The sequence below is a fragment of the Cucumis melo genome, chromosome 9 (assembly GCF_025177605.1).
Source record: "Cucumis melo cultivar AY chromosome 9, USDA_Cmelo_AY_1.0, whole genome shotgun sequence".
Lineage (NCBI taxonomy): Eukaryota > Viridiplantae > Streptophyta > Magnoliopsida > Cucurbitales > Cucurbitaceae > Cucumis > Cucumis melo.
This window is the reverse complement of record NC_066865.1, coordinates 1,410,557-1,431,682: the sequence shown is the minus strand read 5'-3', so window position 1 is coordinate 1,431,682 and position 21,126 is coordinate 1,410,557. Positions and strand designations below refer to the sequence as shown.

General features: G+C 29.8%; 2 protein-coding genes and 1 pseudogene across 2 annotated transcripts; all 3 read left to right on the top strand.

Annotated features, from left to right (window-relative positions):
- Nucleotides 1-4,791: 4,791 nt before the first annotated feature.
- On the top strand, nucleotides 4,792-8,030 carry LOC103498586 (transmembrane ascorbate ferrireductase 2). Its single transcript, XM_008461232.3, has 4 exons — nucleotides 4,792-5,174; nucleotides 6,297-6,345; nucleotides 7,301-7,500; nucleotides 7,601-8,030. Exons 1-4 carry the CDS (start codon nucleotides 5,031-5,033, stop codon nucleotides 7,904-7,906), a joined length of 699 nt encoding a protein of 232 aa, XP_008459454.1. The 5' UTR covers nucleotides 4,792-5,030; the 3' UTR covers nucleotides 7,907-8,030.
- A 6,693-nt stretch (nucleotides 8,031-14,723) lies between these two features.
- Nucleotides 14,724-14,842, top strand: LOC127151075 (5S ribosomal RNA; annotated as a pseudogene).
- Nucleotides 14,843-19,995: 5,153 nt separating this feature from the next.
- LOC103498749 (putative F-box protein At3g16210) lies at nucleotides 19,996-21,126 on the top strand. The gene has a single exon (XM_008461485.2). It carries the CDS (start codon nucleotides 19,996-19,998, stop codon nucleotides 21,124-21,126), a length of 1,131 nt encoding a protein of 376 aa, XP_008459707.2.

The window sequence follows — 21,126 nt, the reverse complement described above, 5'->3', positions numbered from 1 at the left end:
AAAAAACCTCAAATGAGCTAAAGAAAATTTTATAATTTTACTGTAGTTTGTAAATAGTTTCTATTTTTTTTGTGCGATATTTGAAAATGTAACTAGATTTAAGGTTATATTAAATAAACAAGTTTTTTAATCCTTTCCACCATTAACCTAATTACCTTTTTTATATTATGTACTATAATTTATATATTTTAAAAGTGCTTTTAAAGGTAAGTTTTGTTTTTCTATTATTTATATGAAAGTTTTTTCCTTAACAAATTCAACAAAAAAAAAAAAAAAAAACCAAATAAAAAGGGGTATTTTCACAAACAAAAAGAAATGTGGGCCAATTTCCAAGTAATAACTTCAAAATACTATTAATTAAGGTAGAAATAGATTTGGTCAAGAGAGGCAACAAATCTATTATAATTATCTCACATTAATTCTAAAAAGTTTAACATTTGTCTATGACCCTATTTTAGGTCAAATTAGATATACTTAACCTCATAATTATGATTAAGACCCCTTCTATGAACACAAATTTTCCATCCCTATTATTACCTATATTAGGAATTCAATTCCAACGGATTTATTAATTTTAGACATTTTAACAATTATTCCCAAAAATAATATTCTCTTATTAAAAAACTATAACTAAGTTGACCAATAAAAAAAAATAAATTAAATCAGCTACAAATAATTCTACTAATAAGGATGCATATTTTAAGATTGATCATGATATTTTTTCAAATATAACAAAATGAACTAAAATATTTACAAAATTTCAAAATTTTTCACGATACTCCTCAAAACTCTATTTAGACTTGGCTTCTTGAGTAAACTTATGCAAATTAGCATCTTTTAACCGTTTTCTTAAAATCTCAATCGTTAAAGAAGATCTAATTTGGAACTATGTTAACAAACTTTTTGAACTCTCTGCAACTACAAGTGTATTGGCACTCCTCAACTCACACGTAAGCTTAATGAAAACATTCAAAGATTAAAGCTTTCAAATCTCATGTTTTATAACTCATACTGGAAAAACTACTCATAAAACATGCATATAGCATAACTTCGTTTATCAAACTCATGCTTCGCAAATATCTTATTAAAATCAGTAAGAAAATATCACTTTAGAAATCTCAAAACATGCTTTGCAAAAATCATTTATGATCAAGATAATTTTAATTGAAAACACATGTTTGTAAATAACTTTAATTAATCATCGACAGTTCTTCATAGTTCACCCTTTCAATATGTTTTCCTACTTTATAGGTAGAGATTGAGCTCTCAATACTTGATACAGTAATGTCTCGTTCCCTCCCAAGGACCCATCCATGTCCCCCATGCACACCGCCGGTAACACCCCCATAACAGACACAAATATACTTCTAAAATCTTAGGATATTTTTGTAAACAATCTAATTAATTTATATTGACAGTTCATAAATTGTGGGAAAATATTTCAAATATCAAAATTTCCTCTAAAACAATAATTAAAAAATGGCAGCTGTACAATTATATAATTATAATTTTTTTAAAAAAACATTCGTCGAGTTATGTCAGAGTCCTCGAAGAATCAAAATCCAAAGCAAGCACGAAGAAATAAATTAAACCAATTAGGTCGTGACATGTGTACTTTAAGCCAGATAGAAACTTAATTATTATATTAAAAAAAGAAATGAAGAATAATGAGAATTAGATTTAATAAAATAAGTTGTAGGATGGCTCAAAATGCAAAGCACAAATGAATTCTGAGTTGGATGTTGTAATTAAAGACATGTTAATTGGCATTTTGTTGGTATGAAATCGCTAATAGTTTTTATTTATTGTCTTTTTTAGTTTTGTAATTTTTGTCGTTCAAAATAAAAGATGAAATGTGGATCAAACATGAAGAACTAGCAAGAGCGAGAATGAAACAAAACCGAAGAGTAATGAAAAAAGCTAGAGGAAGAATCTAAGCAAAGGAAAAATATCGAAAAAGAAATTATATTGTTGCAATTGTGTCTAATGAGGAGCAAGAGGAAGAAATTATGATGAGGAGCAAGAAGAAAAGAACAAAGTCTCGTGAGAGTTTATATTTTCATTTGTTTGTTAAACTTTAGCAAGTTTTATTTTGACCTTTGAAAATAGGTCATCTGTATAAATTTTCTTAAAAGAATGAACAAAATGCAGAATAATAATAATAAAAAGAACATGTTAGAAAGTATAGTAGTAGTTGATGTTAATGTTATATCATAAGCTAATTGGTTTGAAGTTATTTTTTAAAATCAAAATTGATATAACATTAGTTAGAAAATAGAATAATATAAAATATACTGAAAATGTGGGTAGAGATTATATATATATATATGTGTGTGTATATATATATGAAGAAGGGGTTTAGAAAAAAAAAACTATTTAACATACTTGATGGACAATTCACTATACTTGATTTTTCTTTATATCTACTAAATGTAAATATATATATTCTTTTCTATTTTTGACAATTTTCCAACTGACATCCTAAACTCCCTTCTTTTTGTAAAGATATATAATATATTGGTAAAAAAAACGTCCACTTGAATCAACGTAAGATCAAAACATGAAACAAGAGAAAAACTATATTGAATGAGCGTTCAAACTCAAACGAAACAACTAAATTACAGAAACAAAGTTGAAAGATAAACTCACACCAAACTTGAGTGCTTGAAAAAAACCATAGAAATCATAAGAAAAAAAAAACCTAAATACTTTGTTAAGTTAAAGGGGTTCCCAATAGATCAAAAAAAAAAAAAAAAAAATCAAATATTGAAAATTGCTAAGGCAAAACTCAATGTCACAACCATATTTGAACAAAATTCAAAGTCAAAGGGTTTAGTTATCGTAAAAGTGAATAAACAACCACTACACTACAATCATATTTTGTTTAAAATTAAGCATTATTTAATATATATTGCAATTAATCTCACACTTCAAAATTAATATTCAAATATAAAAATTAATAATGTTAGGAGGGCACGTGCCCCCACTAGCCCCTACATAAATTTGCCGATGCTTGGTCCACTACTATTTTAGACATATATTAGTCTCAAAGCAACAATCGATGGCTAACGAAAAACATCACGTTTGAGAGAATAATCTTTTGAAAGCATGAAATTTTAATTTGAACATTTAAAACTAAAATGCATCAAATAAAAAAAAATAAAAGTAAATAACTAGAATAACCTATAATTCGACAGGGTAAAATTTAATGTACAATAACATAACATAACATAACATAATAAACGATGTGTATAATAATACTATACATTATTGATAAGTCTAGTCTTTTCTGAGGATGTGATATTTTTTTTAAAAAGGTAACATTTCAAATTATTTTTTTTGGTACTTTCACCGTAGAAATTATCTGTGTTTATCAACCTCAACGTCTATTATTGATAATATAATATAAAAATTTCTATATTTTATAAATATATTTAATAATTTTCTCATTTACAAATGTATTTTTTTTACTTCCCAATTAAATAGAATTATAGTTAATATGAAAAGTTTGTCAACATTCAAAAGTATAGTCTAATCATAGAAAGTTCCACCCACAATTTCAAAGATAAGATTAAGTTTTCACTAATTTAATCCTAAAAGATATAATATTTCTCGACATTTTTTAATTTAGTGAATTATTTAAATGATATTTCATATTATCGTTGTTATTATTGTTAATTAGTAGATTGTCACGATCAATGTAATGGTAAAAAATTACCTCGATGGAAGTGCTTAAATGACTTTGTTTTATACTAATAAATAAAACACAATAAAACAAGAGGAAGGTCGAATCCTTTCACATATAATAACTTTGTTCCTGTGTATGATACCAATTATCAACTTAAAAGTAATTTTGGTTCAATCCTCCGATTTGATACCTATATTGCTACTTTTACGCTAAAGAAACTTGGTTCAATCCTTCGATTTGATACCCATATTGCTACTTTTACGTTAAAGAAAGAACGGAGATAGAAAAAATTTCCTTAAAAGATGTTTACATGAAAAATATTGAGATTCTATATATTTTGAGTCTCATGCTAGGAATATTGAAATTCAAATTAAAATACATAATCGTAAACTTTTCTTTTTCTATTGATTTGTCAAATAATACAACTTCACATTATTAATTAAGATCATATAAATTATACACCAACTTTTACTAACAAATAAGTAATTATTGTTTTACTCCACATTGCTATCTTGCAAAGAAGATGTTCGGACTTGGCAATTTGGTTAATATAGTACAAATGGTTAGTTTTCTACGTGATCAAAGTAAGTTTAGCGTTCAATGATGTTTGATATAGTCTTCGTTCTTGAAGGTTGGTGAAAGATTTAAGTATTTAGATTGGCAAATTGGGTCATTCTCATTCATACAAATAAAATTTTTTTACTCATGAGTACATAGGAGTTCATAACTCTTTCAAGATTGAGATCGAATTACATATAGTTATTGTTTGAAATATTAATGTTTTCAATCAACAGTGTAATATGAAGGGTTATTGACGTATTTTGTAGTTCAGTCTTATACAATCATATTATATATAATACCTTAACTCGAATGTCTTTACATGAACGATTGAGATTGATTTATTTTTAATAATAACTATTTAAGTTGGAAGAATTTATAACTCGACCAATTGACTTGGGTTGGTGTGTATTAAAATTTTAATCACAAACTTGTAATTCCTAAATGTCAAATGATGAATAGTTGGTTTTGTGATTATCTTCAAGTTTTTCACATTATACAAAAATCCCAATTCCATGATTCCAAAGCGAAAAACCCTAAAGTCAAAGTAAAAGAAAGAGAAAAAGAAAAAGAAAAACCCCTTCGAAATAATATTCCATAATTAAAAAGAAAATTTTAGCTTAAAATTTCCATTCCTTCTCTCCCATGGCGATGATCCATTGAAGATCAGTGTTTCTCCTTAACGAAGTTGAAATTCATCTCGAGTTTAGCCACGATTTCCAACATTGAAGACCCTAACAACACCCCTTTTCTTTCCTCTACCGTCTCTTCCGTTGAAGAACCAATGGCCGTTCCCGTGGTTCAGTTCCCGATCTTCTTGGCTGTCAGAGTCCTCGGAATGCTTGTGGCAGCTCTTCTTTTCATTTGGACCTTGCATTTCCGTGGAGGATTGGCACTTATCTCAGACAACAAGGATCATATCTTCAATGTAATTTACCCACTTCCGCTATTTTCACAAATGATTCTGATATTGTCTGTTTTTTTTTTTTTTTGGATTGATACGCATTTTTATGGGTTTTGAGGTCGTTGACGTTCACGAGTCTTTAATTGATCCATTAATTTGGTTTTACATGCCATTCTGCTTTGGATTTTGACTCTGTGTGTTCGAAATTAATTTAGGATTGTTTTAGTTTCTATATGATGGCTATCCCAGTGGAGTTTGTTTGTTTGTTTTGTATCACTTCAAGAAGTTAGTTATTTCCTGATGGCCAAAGAAGCGCGGGATGATCGTTGGAAAATACCCGTGGGAGTTACTCCCGATGTGTATACACAAGTTGTTGGGAGTTAGTATGTACGCTCGATGCCGTGTATATGGCGTCAGAAGCTAGTTTCTGCCGACTACGTAGTGAACCCGTCGACAGATGTTCTTTCACCTGACGGCCTTATATTCCTTTTGTTTAAAATACATTTCCTTTTGTTCGGACTCCAGAGGTAGGAAAAAGGACCCTAGTGAGGTTTGGCCCCTTGTGAGGTTTCATGTTCCTCTATGGGATTTGGTTTCAAACTTTTCTATAATTACTCTTTAGGACACATTTTACTTAATTGGAATTTCGCAAAGGAGGCTCGGAAGGCGAAAGGGCTGAGAAAGGGGGGAAAACGAAAGGCGTTTTCTGGTCACCTTGAGCTGGATGGTGCTTGTGTGGCGTGTGTGGCACGGTGAAACAAGGTAATGAAAGGCCATTTTTGTTGGAATCTTTTTACCCTTCACATATTGAGGGCCTGTAGTCTTGGGGATCGAGCTTGCTTCTTCTCCAGAGTTCTTGGTCATCGGTCCGACCTGTCCTCAATAGAACCGATCTGATTCTTTGAACAATCGAAATTTCGTACTTCTGTCGGATCCTCCCCATCTCCTGATCGAGCTTGTGTAGGATATTTATGAGCTTGTTTTTTTAGGATGCCCTTATATTCATTCATTTTTTTTCTGAATGAAAATTGATTTCGTAGAAAAAGGGAAAAAAAGAAATAAAAGAAAAAGGAAATATTGCCTCTTAATCATCTTTTTTCCTTTAGTTTTCCTGTTTATTTGGTGAAGTTGCTCCTGTTTTTGTAGGTCCATCCTGTTCTTATGGTGACTGGACTTATTCTTCTAAATGGTGAAGGTAAATTAGCTGTTCTCTTTGGATTTAATTTATAATTTGAAGCATGAGTTTACTTATGTTGCATTCTTTCTCAAGGGTGGTTTGATGTTCTATATTGACAATTTGAATATATGTGTAAACTATGTGAAAATGTAATACTGCTTTATTGAAGCTAAAAAACACACTTTTTTTCTTTTTTTTTTTTTTTGGGGGGGGGGGGGGGGGGGGAGCAAATCCATATCTTAGGAAGTTATAAGAACCTTTTCCAATATCGGCACAGAGATAAGAAATGTTAGGCTTTTACAAAAGAATAAAACATTATTTTGCCTTTTGCTAAAGTGAAATCACAAAATTGCAGAGTTGAAACTAGTTGATTTGCATGTGTTGACATTTCTATTTTTTTCATTCCTAGGTTTATGAAGGAGATTGGAACTATTGCCCACTAGTTACTATCCTATTGAGTGGGGTGTATATATATGTATGTATTTGTAATTGGGTGTGTATACATGTATGCTTTTGTAATTTAGGTTTATTAGAATCAAAGCCTAGATAATGAGGGCAAAGTGAGCGTAGCTTAACTGGTATATACATATAGTATGTCTTATCGAACATTGACCAAAAAACCTGTGGTTCGAATTATCCACCCTTATTGTTCCAATAAAAAAAGATGATTGATGCTAATTGAAACAAAAGAGGAAGAATGCAGCTGGATTTAATATTTGCGGTTTACAATCTTTATGCAAATTAGGCTACTGGCCAAGGTTTTCTTCAAGAGTATGAAACATTTCCTGGCGTTCATCATGTAGGTCTTTTACCATGAAATGTGTTATTATACAAAACCAACTAGAAATATGGTTTTGAATCTTTTCTGAAATATGTATTCTGAAATCATTTGCCAACTTAATTTTAAGTTATTCTCCTACTATTTTGGTGCTTTCAATGATTTTGTTCACCATTCTTAGATGTATTGATGCAGCAATGTTAGCATACAAGACAGTTTCAGGAACCAAAAACTTCAAAAAACTAGTTCATCTCACTCTCCAATTTGTTGCATTCTTTTTAAGCCTAATTGGCATATGGGCTGCCCTGAAGTTCCACAACGACAAAGGAATCGACAACTTTTACAGTTTACATTCATGGTTGGGCTTAGTTTCTATCTTTCTATTTGGCATCCAGGTTTGTAAATTGTAAGATCTTCTCGTATGATCTACTTTCTATCCATCTGTTGCACTACATGACATGATTCTAATTCATTAGTACGACTCCATTTGAACAGTGGTCTGCAGGTTTTGTAACCTTTTGGTACCCAGGTGGGTCTAGAAACAGCAGAGCTACTCTATTGCCATGGCATGTTTTCTTTGGCGTTTACATATATGGCCTTTCCATTGCTACAACCGTAACTGGATTGTTGGAAAAAGCTACATTCCTTCAAACTAGTAAGGTAATTTTACGTTATTCGAACGAGGCTTTGCTGATAAATTCATTGGGTGTCCTCATTGTTCTCTTGGGAGGTCTCGTAATTTTGGCGGTTATCGCTCCATCGAACGCTAAAGGTGATATTGACAGAGGGCTAGCAGAATAGGATGAAAACAGTATTCTGCTTCGAAACGGAACACGTATTTGTACTCTCTATGGACTTTAACGAGACAAATCTTACTTGTCGTAAGCATATCATTAATCAAAATCAACACTTGAATTTATTTCAACTTTGGTCACTTGATTCATCCATACAGATCACATTATAGGCTGAGAAGCAAACAATTGTTTAGTTGAAAATAAGATTGACATGTTTGTGGATTGGAACTTATTTTTATGTATATTCCGGTCGTAAGAAGCAAATAGTTTTAGTTGAAAATTTTCGGTTTAGTTTAGCTTAGTTTATCTACCGGTTTGAATCGAACCATAACCTCTCCTACATGTTATAAAACATTTAGCTAAAACACATGTCTAATAATAGCTCAAATATGATATAACCCAAATGTTAAATATCAAGTATCTGTGAATTTTATTTCAAACTATTAACTAATATAAACAATCCAAATACAAAAACAATACAATATTCACGGATTCATCATTTTTTATAAAGGATATATACTCTTTTTTTTTTTTCTTTTGTTAATTTTGAGGTGTTTTTGAAATAACCATTATATTTTGGGCTTGGATTGTTGGGATCGTTGGGTTTATTTGAACACCCATACTCATAATCAATCTTAGATTTTGGCTATTCATTTTCTTCTAATAAACTCAAATAAATCACCTTCCTTATAAGTTCTCAAAGAATCACCATCAACGCCTGTTCTTGTCAATTGCAAAACTTATTACTATTATTTCTTTTTAAAATCACATTCAAATATACATTGTTTTCACTTTCAATCAATTTGCATAATTCCTATTTTTGTTGTTAACCTTTGTTTTTTTCCTTCAAATAAAGGTAATTCGTTTTTTATTTAATTTTATTTTTGGTTGATTTCGTTGATGGGGACAGAAAGTTATTTTCCTTGTGCTATCTTCTTAAACTTTGTAAACTAATTATTTTATCAATTTAAACCCTGAACTTAGAGAGTTGTATCAATCAAAACCCAAAACTAATAACTGTATCAATTGAGACCCTAAACTTTTACAAATGTATTAACTTATATAAATGCGTATCAATTTAAACTCTCTATTACGTTTTACTAATTGAAGACTTACGAAAGATGAAGGTTTAAATTGATACATCTACAAAAGTTCAAGGTTTAAATTGATGCATATTCGTTAAAATTTAAGGTATAATTGATAAAACATCATAATCAGTTATGATTTAAATTGATACAACCTCAAAATCGGTTATGATTTAAATTGATACAACCCCAAAGTTTACGATTTAAATTGATACAATCTCTACATACATTGACATTTGTGCGTCTTTTGTTATAGTGTCAAAATCAACTACTACTTTAAAAACATAATTAAAAGTCTATTCATTTTACAAATAAATGAAAGTTCAAATCTATTCATCATTAAACAAATAATAAATAAACATAAAGCTTGATTGAAACTCTATTATGCAGCCCTAATTAAAAATTGTGAACAACATAGCAGAGAAGATGGATAGAAAATAAACCCAAATATCTCAATTAAGTTTAAGGTAAGTATTAGTGGATCTTAAATTAAAAGAAAAAGAAAAGTACACATACAATAATGATTCCAACAATAACCTTATGACAAAACATTAAATGAAAAATCAATGGGAGAGATGGGAGATTTTAAATTGGTTGCAGCAGATTCTGTTTTTTTTGGAATATTTGAAATTTGCTTCAATTTTCTTTTTGAGATAATCGAAAATTGATCTTATTTATATACTAAGTTCTATTAGATATTTTATTATATTTATAATTATTTTAGTTCATTTTGATATATAAGAATAATTATAAATATCTTTAATTCTTTAATGTTAGCTTCCGATTGCAATTAACAATATATTATATATTGCAATTAAATAACTCCCTTAATTTCACCTATTTGCCCACACTTTTAATTTGAATCACTATTTTTCAAATCTTCAAATTAACCAATGCCCAAATCTTATCCATGACGTTGGAGAAGATTTTTCTTTCTGGTTTGTTTTTTTGAAAAATATACATAGGATCAGTCGGGTGCACTCGAACATCTTCACTAGGTGGACACGCCTTAACACCTTCTTTGTTAATATCAAATATGATCGAATCAGTACAGGAAGCAAGGAGAGAAAGGGCTAGAGAAAAGTCCGATCAAACAAAAACATTAATGTTTAAAACTATAGTACTAGTATTATAATCTAAAAAATGTTTTGATCTACTACTCCAAAAACCGGTCAGAGCCACAATATCATCCCAAAGCAAATTGGAATTTTTTTCCGAACAATTGAAGATGCGATTATTTCTTTCTAGTCAGATCTTCCAAAGAGTCACATCTACCATATTGAAAGTGATGGAGCCTTTCATGTTTGTCGTGTTAAAACCACATAAATCCTTACATAAGGAGCTAACCGATGTCAAAGTCACAAATAAAAGTCTATCTATATCTATTAGGGATAGATATAAATGTTTGTTATATTTTGTAAATATTTTGATTTATTTTGTTATATGTTTTAAAGATGTACAATTTTTTTAAAAAAAAATCAAGATTCTTTTTTTTTTTTATATATATATAACTTAGTTCTTCATCAATGACAAACAAACAATATAATTTGATGAAGAATTAATGGAGGAATGATACCAACTCCTTAAAAGAATTGTTGGTATCATTCCTCCATTAGTTCTTCATCAAATTATATTGTTTGTTGTCATTCATTGCATGCTCTAAATTCTTTATTATTTCTTCGCATAAAATTTTTTCAAATAAATTTTATTTGGGAATGATGATGGTGCTAAGGGGGTGTCCACCTAGTGGAGATGTCCGGGTGCACCTACACACCGTTTTCTGTTCAAAAAAAAAAAAAAAAAACTAAGAAGTACAGAAACTTTAATTTAGGGTTAGATTTGAATTCCATGAGCTTCAATTCTTTTCTTATTTTTAGTTTGAAAAAAAATTTAAAGGTATTCGTGAGTTGAGTTGAAAAAGACGATTTAGACTCAATCAAGTTTTCAGATGGTAATTTTTTTCAACCCTTATTAAAAAATGAGTGCAACTCAATCTACTCGTAGAACATTTGGATTATGTTATATTTTAAGGGTTATTAAGAAAATAAATTATCCAAAAGAAAATGAAATTAAATAAACGTAAAATAAATATAGGTAATAAATATAAGTAATAAATGTAAATCGAAGATTTCTTGTGTCAAATGAAGAAAGATTGAATTAATTGAGTCAGTACAATATTTTTTGAATTTACAAATTTTCCCTTCCCCTACCGATGTGAGTTATTACAGTTTAATTTAAAGGACAGAATCAACCAACACCCTGGACCGATTAAATTAAAAGTTTAAGAATATAATTGCATGTATTTTATATGTTAGGAATGATTTTAGAATTATAAATTTTTTCAATTTTGTAATAATAATGTGAATCCGATCATAGTCCTACATTGGTTAGATAAGAGGATGATCTTAGATATATAAGTAAGGACAATTATCTTTATTGCTATGAGGTCTTTTGGGATGATACCAAAAGCAAAGTCATGAGGATTATGAAGATATTCATACAATTTGTGGTCCTAACAAATTCAATCTCTAAAATTTAGTTTTGATATGAGATTTCAATAATTATCTTGAATCTTTTTCATAAGATTGTTGGAAGGTTCAATATCGGTGGTTTAATTTTCCACAATCTTAGATGGGTCCTATTCACAACTATGGTTTTGGTTTTTGTAAATATTATTTTGTTAAATTTAAAAATGTCCAATACAAAAAAAAGAAATATTTTTTTTTGCTTTCTAAAACTTGATTCTTTATCCATTTTTATATAGAAATTCTATTTGAAGAAACAATAAAGATCTTAGAGCATGCAATGAATGGCAATAAGAGTATAATTTGATGAAAGAGTTAATAATGGAGGAATGGTACCATCGAACTCCTCAAAAAACAGAAAGTCATAAAACATTTGGGATAGGTTTTTTCTTTTTTTTTCTTTTGGAAAAGGATACGGAGGGTCGGTAAGTGCACCCGGTCATCTCCACTAGGTAGACATCTCCATAGTACCCTCATCATTCCCGCTTCATTAATATACGAAAAAAGATACCTGAGAAGCAAGGAAACCCCACAAAAACAGTCAAAGGGCTAGAGGCAAGCCCAATAAGCACGATAAACTAAAAAACGCAAGATTAAGAGCGATAGAACTAGCACTATAGTTTGAAAAATGCGATGATCTAGTAGTAGCCAAAAAACCCTAAAACATTTGAGTTAGGTTAGTTCGAGTTACTCGAATTATTAATTTAAAGTTTTGTTTTAAAAAGAGAAGTAGAGAAGGTTAATACGTAAACACATTTTTGACTTAATTATTTTCATTTATTCAAATCCAATATATATGTACACCAAATGGGTTAGGTTGGATTGATCGTTTTTTTTTAATCTATCTTTTTAATTTGGTGAACACTTTTAATCATTTCCATTGATTACTAATAAATCTAAAAAAATATTATTAATAATTAATATTTAATTAAATGTTAAGATCATTAAACTACTATTAACTAAATAAAAATTTCACTCATTATTTAAAATTTAAGTGAAAGTGGAAATGGACATTTTTCTAAAAAAAGTAATCTGACTTAAAAGAAAACTATTGTTTTATTTATTAATAAATAGATACATGCAAACATGATATTGAAAAAAGAAAAAGAGTTTAAACAAAATATATTCAGTCTAAATAAAAGATTTGAATTCCTATGCTATATGATCATGTGATCTATTTCATCATTCTTCAACCTTCAGCCAAGAAGTAATTTCATGAAAATAGAATTTTTTGGTAAAGGGAAATTTAGAAAGGTCTATTATTTACATTCCAATTTTGTTTTAGTTGTTGAATGAGAAAAGAGCAGTGAATGACCATAGAAAAAATAAAAAAATAACGCTTTATCCATTTTTATTTGGAAATTATATTTGAAGAAATATTAAAGATTTTAGAGAATGTAATGAAGGACAACAATTATTAGAACTTGATGAAGAATAAATGGAGGAATGGTACCATCAACTCCTCTTTGAGGAAGTGTGTAGGGAAACTTTAATTAGGGTTAGGGTTTAATTTCTATGAGCTTCAATTATCTTTTATTTTTATTATGAACAAAATGAAAGGTGTTGACGAAGGTGTTAAGGTGTCCACCTAGTGGAGATATCTGGCTCACCTGATATCTCTTCAACGGGAGCTCAACTGTTCCTTTTTATCGGACAACTTAAGACTCCCTCTTCTCCTACATCTCTTCTCTAAAGAGCTCCATCATCAAACGTAAGGTTATCCTCATTGGTATTGTTGCAAGTCTTTGGAGCCTTTGGACTGAGAGAAATAATAGAATTTTTGGTAGCTATCCCTATCAAAAATCTCAGTTAAGCATGTGAGAGGATTGTAGAAATTTCATAGGCTATTGGTGTAGTAGAGATTCTTGTTTTAAAAACTATTCGACTGCAACTATAGCCTTAAATCTTAACGCTATTTGTAATTAGCTTTTCGGGCTTATCTCTAGCACCTGCTATCCTATCAATAAATTTTTAGCGCTTTGTTCGGTCTTAGGCTTCTTTTTGAAGTCCTAAGTCTCCGGCTTTCGCTGTTTCTCTTTAAAAAAAAAAAAGTCTAGTTGACCTGGCATTGTATTTTTTTCAAAAAAAAAAAAAATGAAAAAATGAAAAGTGTTCATGGGGTTGGTTGAAAAAGACAATTTAAACTCAACCTAGTGTTGTTTGGGTGGTAAATTTTTTCAACCAACCTTAATAGAAAAATGAGTCCAACTCAACCTTACCGATAAACATTTGAATTAGGTTGTAGTTCGAAGTACTCATATCATTTATTTATTTTTTTAAAAAAATAAATAGAATGTTAATACATAAACATTTGATTTAATATATTTTCATATATTAAATCAAGATAAAAAGAAAAAAAAATCAAATTCAATTTATTATCTTTTACTACTAGTAGTAGTATATTTGTGTTTGGTACAATAGATGAGGAGAGAAATGCAAATTTAATTAGAGGATGATATATACTAAAAAAAATAATTAACATGGGAGATGATATATTTAATTGATTTATGTATATTTCAATGAGAAAATAGGAATATAATCTTATATTATATTAGAGAGTTGAAATAATGGGTTTAAAGATAATGTAGTTTTTGTTTACTATATATGTTAAAAAGACAATTGATAGGTAAAGAAAAGTGATAAAACCAACAATTCAAAACCCTAACCCTAACATATATGAACCCTAGAAGTTTTCTTATGCATGCAATATGTTTTCATTTGTAAACTTTATTATGATGGATGAACTATATGATGCATTTGTAAGTATACGCCTCCTGAGTTCAATCTCAAAGATAATTTAGTTCAATTAATATCCGTGCATATTGAGAACTAAAATGCTTATCGTTCAATTTCCTACCCAGTATTTGTACTAAAAACAGCTTTAATGAAAAAATAAAATAAAGAAAAGATGGATAAATTTAATTAATTATTAGTTGATTGGTAGATAAAAGAGAGAGATTTGTATTCTTTATAACTTGTATAGGTGCTTGATGTGAAAGTACTTTAGCTTTTACTACATGAAGTATATTTATATATAATAATAAAATACCTTATATGTGCTATAGTCATACACCCCAATAAAAATTGTATGCATCTTTTATCCAAAACTACTTTTAAAGTTGAGAAGTTTGTTTCTTTGTTTTTATTAGATTACATTACATGCTTCCTACCTTGTCCGGATATTAAATGTTCAATAATGTACTATATGATTAGTGGATGTGATCATACCAGCACAAATGCATTGGGTCCCATCAGAACTCTGCAGTTAAACGTGCTTGGGCAAGAGTAGTACTAAGTTGGGTAACAACTTGAAAAGTCCTCGTGTTGCACCCATTTTTAAAGAATAACGTACTATATGAGTTATATATCTCATTAATGCTCAAAACCATGCATGGATAATATTTAAAATTTTCGAGAAAAAAATACTGAAAAGTTTTCGAGCCTTTTTTTTCAAAATCTATTTTCTTTAACCTCTTCATTAGCTTCTCATACTTTAATTAAGTGGGAGGAATGCACTCAATAATAAATTTGAATCTCGACTTTAATTAAAGTAAAACTTAGATTTTTCATTAAGATCTTATTATTATTATTATTATTACCCTAGAATAATCAAACTTAAAATTTCAATTGTTCTCATACATTTTTTGAATATTAAAAATAACACTAATGAGCTAAATCTTAAAAAAGAAAAACCAACTTCACGATATTTTGTGAAGTTAAGTAAGAAATTACTATTACTTTCATTTTTTCTCATTTTAACCCAAACTTCCATTAAATTTTATTTATAATTACATGCATATAAATTTCTTAAAAATCGTTATAAATTTCTTAGAAAACCAACTATCATAGGTTGATCTAGTGGTAAAATGGGTTATCGGACGATATATTCCAAGAACATCAGGACAAGATTTAAATATAAAGATGCAAATTATAATTTCTCCAATGGCACCTCTCATTTTCTTTTTCTTTTCTTTTCTTTTTTTTTTGCAAAGACTGATTTTCTTTATTGAAGCTAAACAGCTTGGCAACTAAATAAAGGGTATGGGCAGATATGAAATTTGACTTTTGTTTTTTCTTTAAAGAATATATTTATAAACATATAAAATAAAAAAAGAATTAAACTTAAAAACCTCTAAATATTATTCTACAAAAATATGGAAAAGACTAAATTTTATACCTTCCAAAGTTATTTTGTTTTCTAATTGGGATGTCTGATAAAGTTTCTAAAGTAAATTGTACTGATCTTAATTATAAAAGTAAAAAGTAAAGTCAGTTTGTGCACCACTAGTGATTCTTCCAAAATCAAATTTGATTTCTTGTCAAATATGATTATTATTTTAGAGCAAATTTATCTACAAATTAAGTGATTTTAGCTAGGGGTGTACAACTGATCCGAGTTGAGTCAATTTTCGTTCCAAACTGTCCCGGTTTTGTATAGATACATGACATTATAATTCGACCATATTCTACTAAACTGAACTAGATTGACAAATTCACACTCAATTGAGCTCCAAATACAAGTCCAACAATATACTATCAACTTATAAAAACTTGAAAGTAATCTTGGTGTTTGGGTTTTTACTGCATTTGCAAATTATGAACTAATTAATTTGTTATATATATTTCAAAACTTGAAATCAATTTCTCATATTTACAATTGAAACTTTATATAATTTTTCACTTACCCCTATTTTCCCCTATTTAAGCATGTTAGGGTTTCAATTTGATTGCTGATTATTTCAGGTCAAAATATCTTTTTTAAAACCCTATATTGTTCAATTTTAATACATGCAGTTTGAATAAATCTTAAACTTAATATCTTTTGCTAATTTATTTTTCATTTTTAAACAAACATTATTTGAAAACATATTCATATATATATATATATATATATATATATATATATATATATAGATATGACAAATTATTATTATTATTATTATTTACTTTTATGATTATTTTAATTATTTCTTTAGTGTGAGTTGATGGAAGAAGCAAGCATTGAGAAGTGTGCACCAAATGACCTAAATATCATATATCCAATGAAAAGAGAGCATGCGTGTTATTCATAAATGGATCGATAAAGAAACAAAGCCCAAAGAAAGACTTAGTATATATGGCCATAGAAATGGGCAATCAAATCCCTCCTGATTATAGCTGCAATCAGTGGTACCACATGTCAACATTGTCGATCTTTTCATTTTGTTTATGACAATTACAACATGTCAACATTGAATATCAATTAGGGATCAACATTCAAGTTTTGATACATCTGCTAAAAATTATGATTATAACAGCTTGAGCGACGACATTTTCATCTCCAACTTGATTAAGATCAACACCTTGAGCGACATCTTCATCTACAGCTCGGTTAAGATAAATAGTTTGAGCAACATCTTCATCCTCAGCTTGATTCAGATCATCAGCTTGAGTGACGTTAGCACGTTAAGAGCTGCTGTAACTAGCGAGTGATGTTGAGCCAATGCAAGAGAGGTATGGCATAGCAACAATCACATTGTTGGTAGCCTCGGTGGCAAAGCTCGACACTAGCATCAACTTCCACGTATGATGCAAAAATATTAGCTAGTTGATTGTTGTTTAGATACACTGCTACAACATGCATAAGGGCACTTGTGGCTTGAACAATTGCTATACCCAATTGCAAATTAGCCATGAGGCCGTTTAGAAATGGGATGAGAAAAAGAAGTGAACCAGAGAATGGAGAAGCTTTGGTAGTGAAGAAGAAGAAGAGCATGAATTAATTGACAGTGAAGTGAAGGAAGAAATTAAGATGTATTAAATAGATATATGATTTGATTGCCCATTTCTATGGCCATACGTCTTTCTTTAATTGGCTTTGCTTCTTCATCAATCCATTTATGGATAACTTTTTCACGAGCAACCTTCTTGTAGTACCAATACTTCATATATTTTTACCGGTACTACAAGAAGGGTATTCATTAGAAAAGTCCGTCAACCCATTTCTATGGCCATGCAAGTCTTTGAAGAAATTAAGAGCATGATTGCCCATTTCCATGGGCAATCAAATCATTTATTTAATCTATCTTAATTTCTTCCTCACTTCACTCCCATTTCATGCTCTTCTCCTTTCCTCCCAAAGCTAGCTCTTCTCCCTTCTCCTAATCACTTCTTTTTCTCTAATCTCATTCCTAAGCCTTAGGGCTAATTTGTGATTGGGTATAGCAATTGCTCAAGCCACAAGTGCCTTTGTTCATGTTGTAGTAGTATCTTCTGCAAACAACAATCAACTAGCTAATGCTTCTGCATCATATGTGGAAACTGATACTGCTGTCGGGTTGGCCATGGAGGCTTCCAATAATGTGATTGTTACTATGCCTAACACCGTCGATGCCTGTTGCGATGACTACAACATCACCCGATTCAACAACTTTTTATATTGCCACTGTAATTGTTGATGGTAAGGTGATGATTTGAACTAAACTGAGGATGAAGACGCCGCTCAAGTTGTTGATCATTTTAACCATGCTGCAGATGAAGATGTCACTCAAGATGTTGATCTTAATCATAGTTAGCTAGAGATGAAAATGTCGCTCAAGTTGTTAATCATAATCTTCAGCAAATGTATCAAAACTTGAATGTTGATCCCCTAGCTGATGTCCATTGCTATAATTGTCATACATCATAATGTAAAGACAGACAATGTGGATGTGCAAGACTACCAAAACGTTGCACTGCTGATTAATTGTAGCTGTAATCACGAGGGATATCCATGTCAAAAATAGATATTCACCTATGACCTAGTACCCATGTAATTTTTCTGCCCATTTTGGCACTACTGTCTTTAAGAAAATAGTTCCCTTTTGTTTGTGGTTGCTTTTTTCTTTTTAAATTTTATGTTTAGAAAATATGTTCAACTTTTTATCATCATCATTATTGTTATAAATAATTACTACTATTGAGTGTTATATTCTAAAAAATAATCAACAAGATTATTCAATTGATTGTAAATTTAAATGAGAAAATAGACAATGTGGGAGGTGAGGGATATATTAGAAAGTTTTAAAGAGAAACGACATAAGCCGAAGACTTAGGACTTCCGATAGAGAGTTGGAAATAATGGTTTAAACATAATAAACTTGGGTGACTGAGTAGTTGGGACAACTTATGGCTAGGGTTCATATTTTAGGGTTAGAGTTTGAGTTGTTGGTTTTATCACTGTTCTTTACCTTTTAAAAGTACATTAACTGTCTTTAAACATAAATAGTAAACAAACAGTACAATATCTTCAGATAGTCAGTACAATATTTTCTGAAATTGCAAATTTGCTTTTTCCCTACACATGTGATGAGTTATTACAATTTAATTCAAAGGGCAGATTCACCCCTTGTTAAACTTTAGGAATGCATGGTTGATCAAATTAAAAATTTAACGGTATAATTACAATCGAGTCTTTTATATTTTAGGAGAGATTTTAGATTTGTAACATTTTTTCAATTTTGTAATAATTTAGTCTCTAAATTTTGGTTTTGATATCACATTTGGACAATTCTCTTAGATCTTTTAACAAGATTGCAATGTTCAATATTGGTGGTTTAATTTTTGCCTAACTTTAGATGGGTAGATACCTTACTAATTGGTATATAGTTGGGTTTGAATTAAATATGGAGTTTCATTTACTCACTAAAAATTACAATATTCTAATTGTACCTCTCTTCATTCAATGGAGAATCTTGAGACTAAGAAAATGATTCTTATGAACATAAATTTGAGGCTTTCCACCCCATATTATTGGAGCAATCATCTCTAAATTAACTTTCCATTTCTCATTTACCAACTTGTAGTCTTGTTGTTTGTAAAACTTGGAATATAATCTTATTTTAGATTATGCTTCCCCACATTGTATATCGATACTGATCATAACATGAATTGATTTGAGGGTGATCGGTCATATATTGCAATTATCAATTCTCTTGATGACAGAATGAAGCAATATGTTACCATCGATTATTTTGGAGTTTTACTTATGTGAGCTTCAATTCAAGTCGGGATTAAGTTTAACTCACCTTAAGCATAAAACATTTAGTTTTAGTTTGGATTGAGATGAGTTAGTAAGTTATTTTAACACCTGTAATCATTTCCATTGATTATTAATAATTATTATCAACATTAATAATGAATAATTAATTAAATGTTTAGATTAAAATACTTAATTAACTAATTAATGACTTTTGTGAATATATTGAAAGTGAAGGAACCAAAATAAAAAATACACCAAAATAGAATTTAAATCATATAAAAAATAAATATCTCAATTAATTCTATATTTCCATTTTTTTAAGGATATTTGAAGGGTTCAATATTAGGGGATATTGGAAAAAATTCAAGTTTAGTTTTGCTAATTTTAGATGAGTAGTTACCTTATAAATTGGTTTAAATATGGGGTTTCACATTGGTTAAAAATTGCAATCTTGATCTTAATACCTCTCTCCCATTCTTTCATTGCAATGGAGATTCTTGAAACTAAAAAGAGGATTCCTATGAACATAAATTTGAGGCTTCCTCCCCATATTGTTAGAGCAATCTTTTCTAAACTCTCCATTTCCAATTTGCCCACTTGTCGAGTTGTTTGTAAAACTTGGAATAATCTAGTTTTAGAATATGCATCCTCAACTAAATTTCTTCCAACAACCACTCTCTTCCTTTCTATGGCCGATGAAATCTCCAATTACATTCCATTCAAATCAACACCTTGGTGCAATCCCAAGATACACTGCGTCGATATCGATAGTAAAACAAGTTATGTTGCCTCATTTGGGTTTGAGGGTGATTGGTCATATATCACAATTGTCAATTCCTGCAACGGTTTGTTGTATATTTGCAAGTTTACTTTTGACTCCCTCTGTGAAGGTATATTAAATCCAATGACAAATGAGTTCATGGAAATTCCTCAACCTGAAATAGAGTTAGATGTTCACTCCATTGGTTTTGGTTTCAGCCCTCGAACGAAGCAATACAAATTATTCAGAACTGAACCAGAAGTCCTTGAAAATTTGAAAAAGTGCCATTACATAATGGAGATTTTTACCTTTGATAACGGCTATAAGCAATGGAGGCATTTTGAGCGTCTACCTTTTGTAGTCTTCCATCATGGTCAGTACTTGAATGGAGTCATCTACTGGATCGGAAAGAAATTAGAAAAAGAGGGTGAAGCTGTGATATATGCTCTGGATGTGGATACTGAACAGATGGAATGCACTGCGACCTTAGAAATTGGACCTTCCTTGAAGAATGGTTCCATTAAGATATTTGAGGAAAGAGTTTATGCAATCATTTCTTTGATGGACAAACGAGTATCTCCAATATCTTATAAGATTGAATTGTGGAGGATGCAAAAGAAAGATTCATGGATTAAAGAATTTAGTATTGATGAGGAATCTTTTGGCCTTATTACAGTTCTTGAGGATGGAGAGTTATTAGTTGCTATCAAAGATAATATATTTCGTTTGGATAAGAGTAGAAAGAAGATCAAGATCAAAACATTGAATTCAAGTGAGAGTAGAATTAAAGTTATAGGGTGCAATACTATAAATTCTATTAATTTTGAGTGTTTTTCAAACATTTTGGCAAGAGATTGA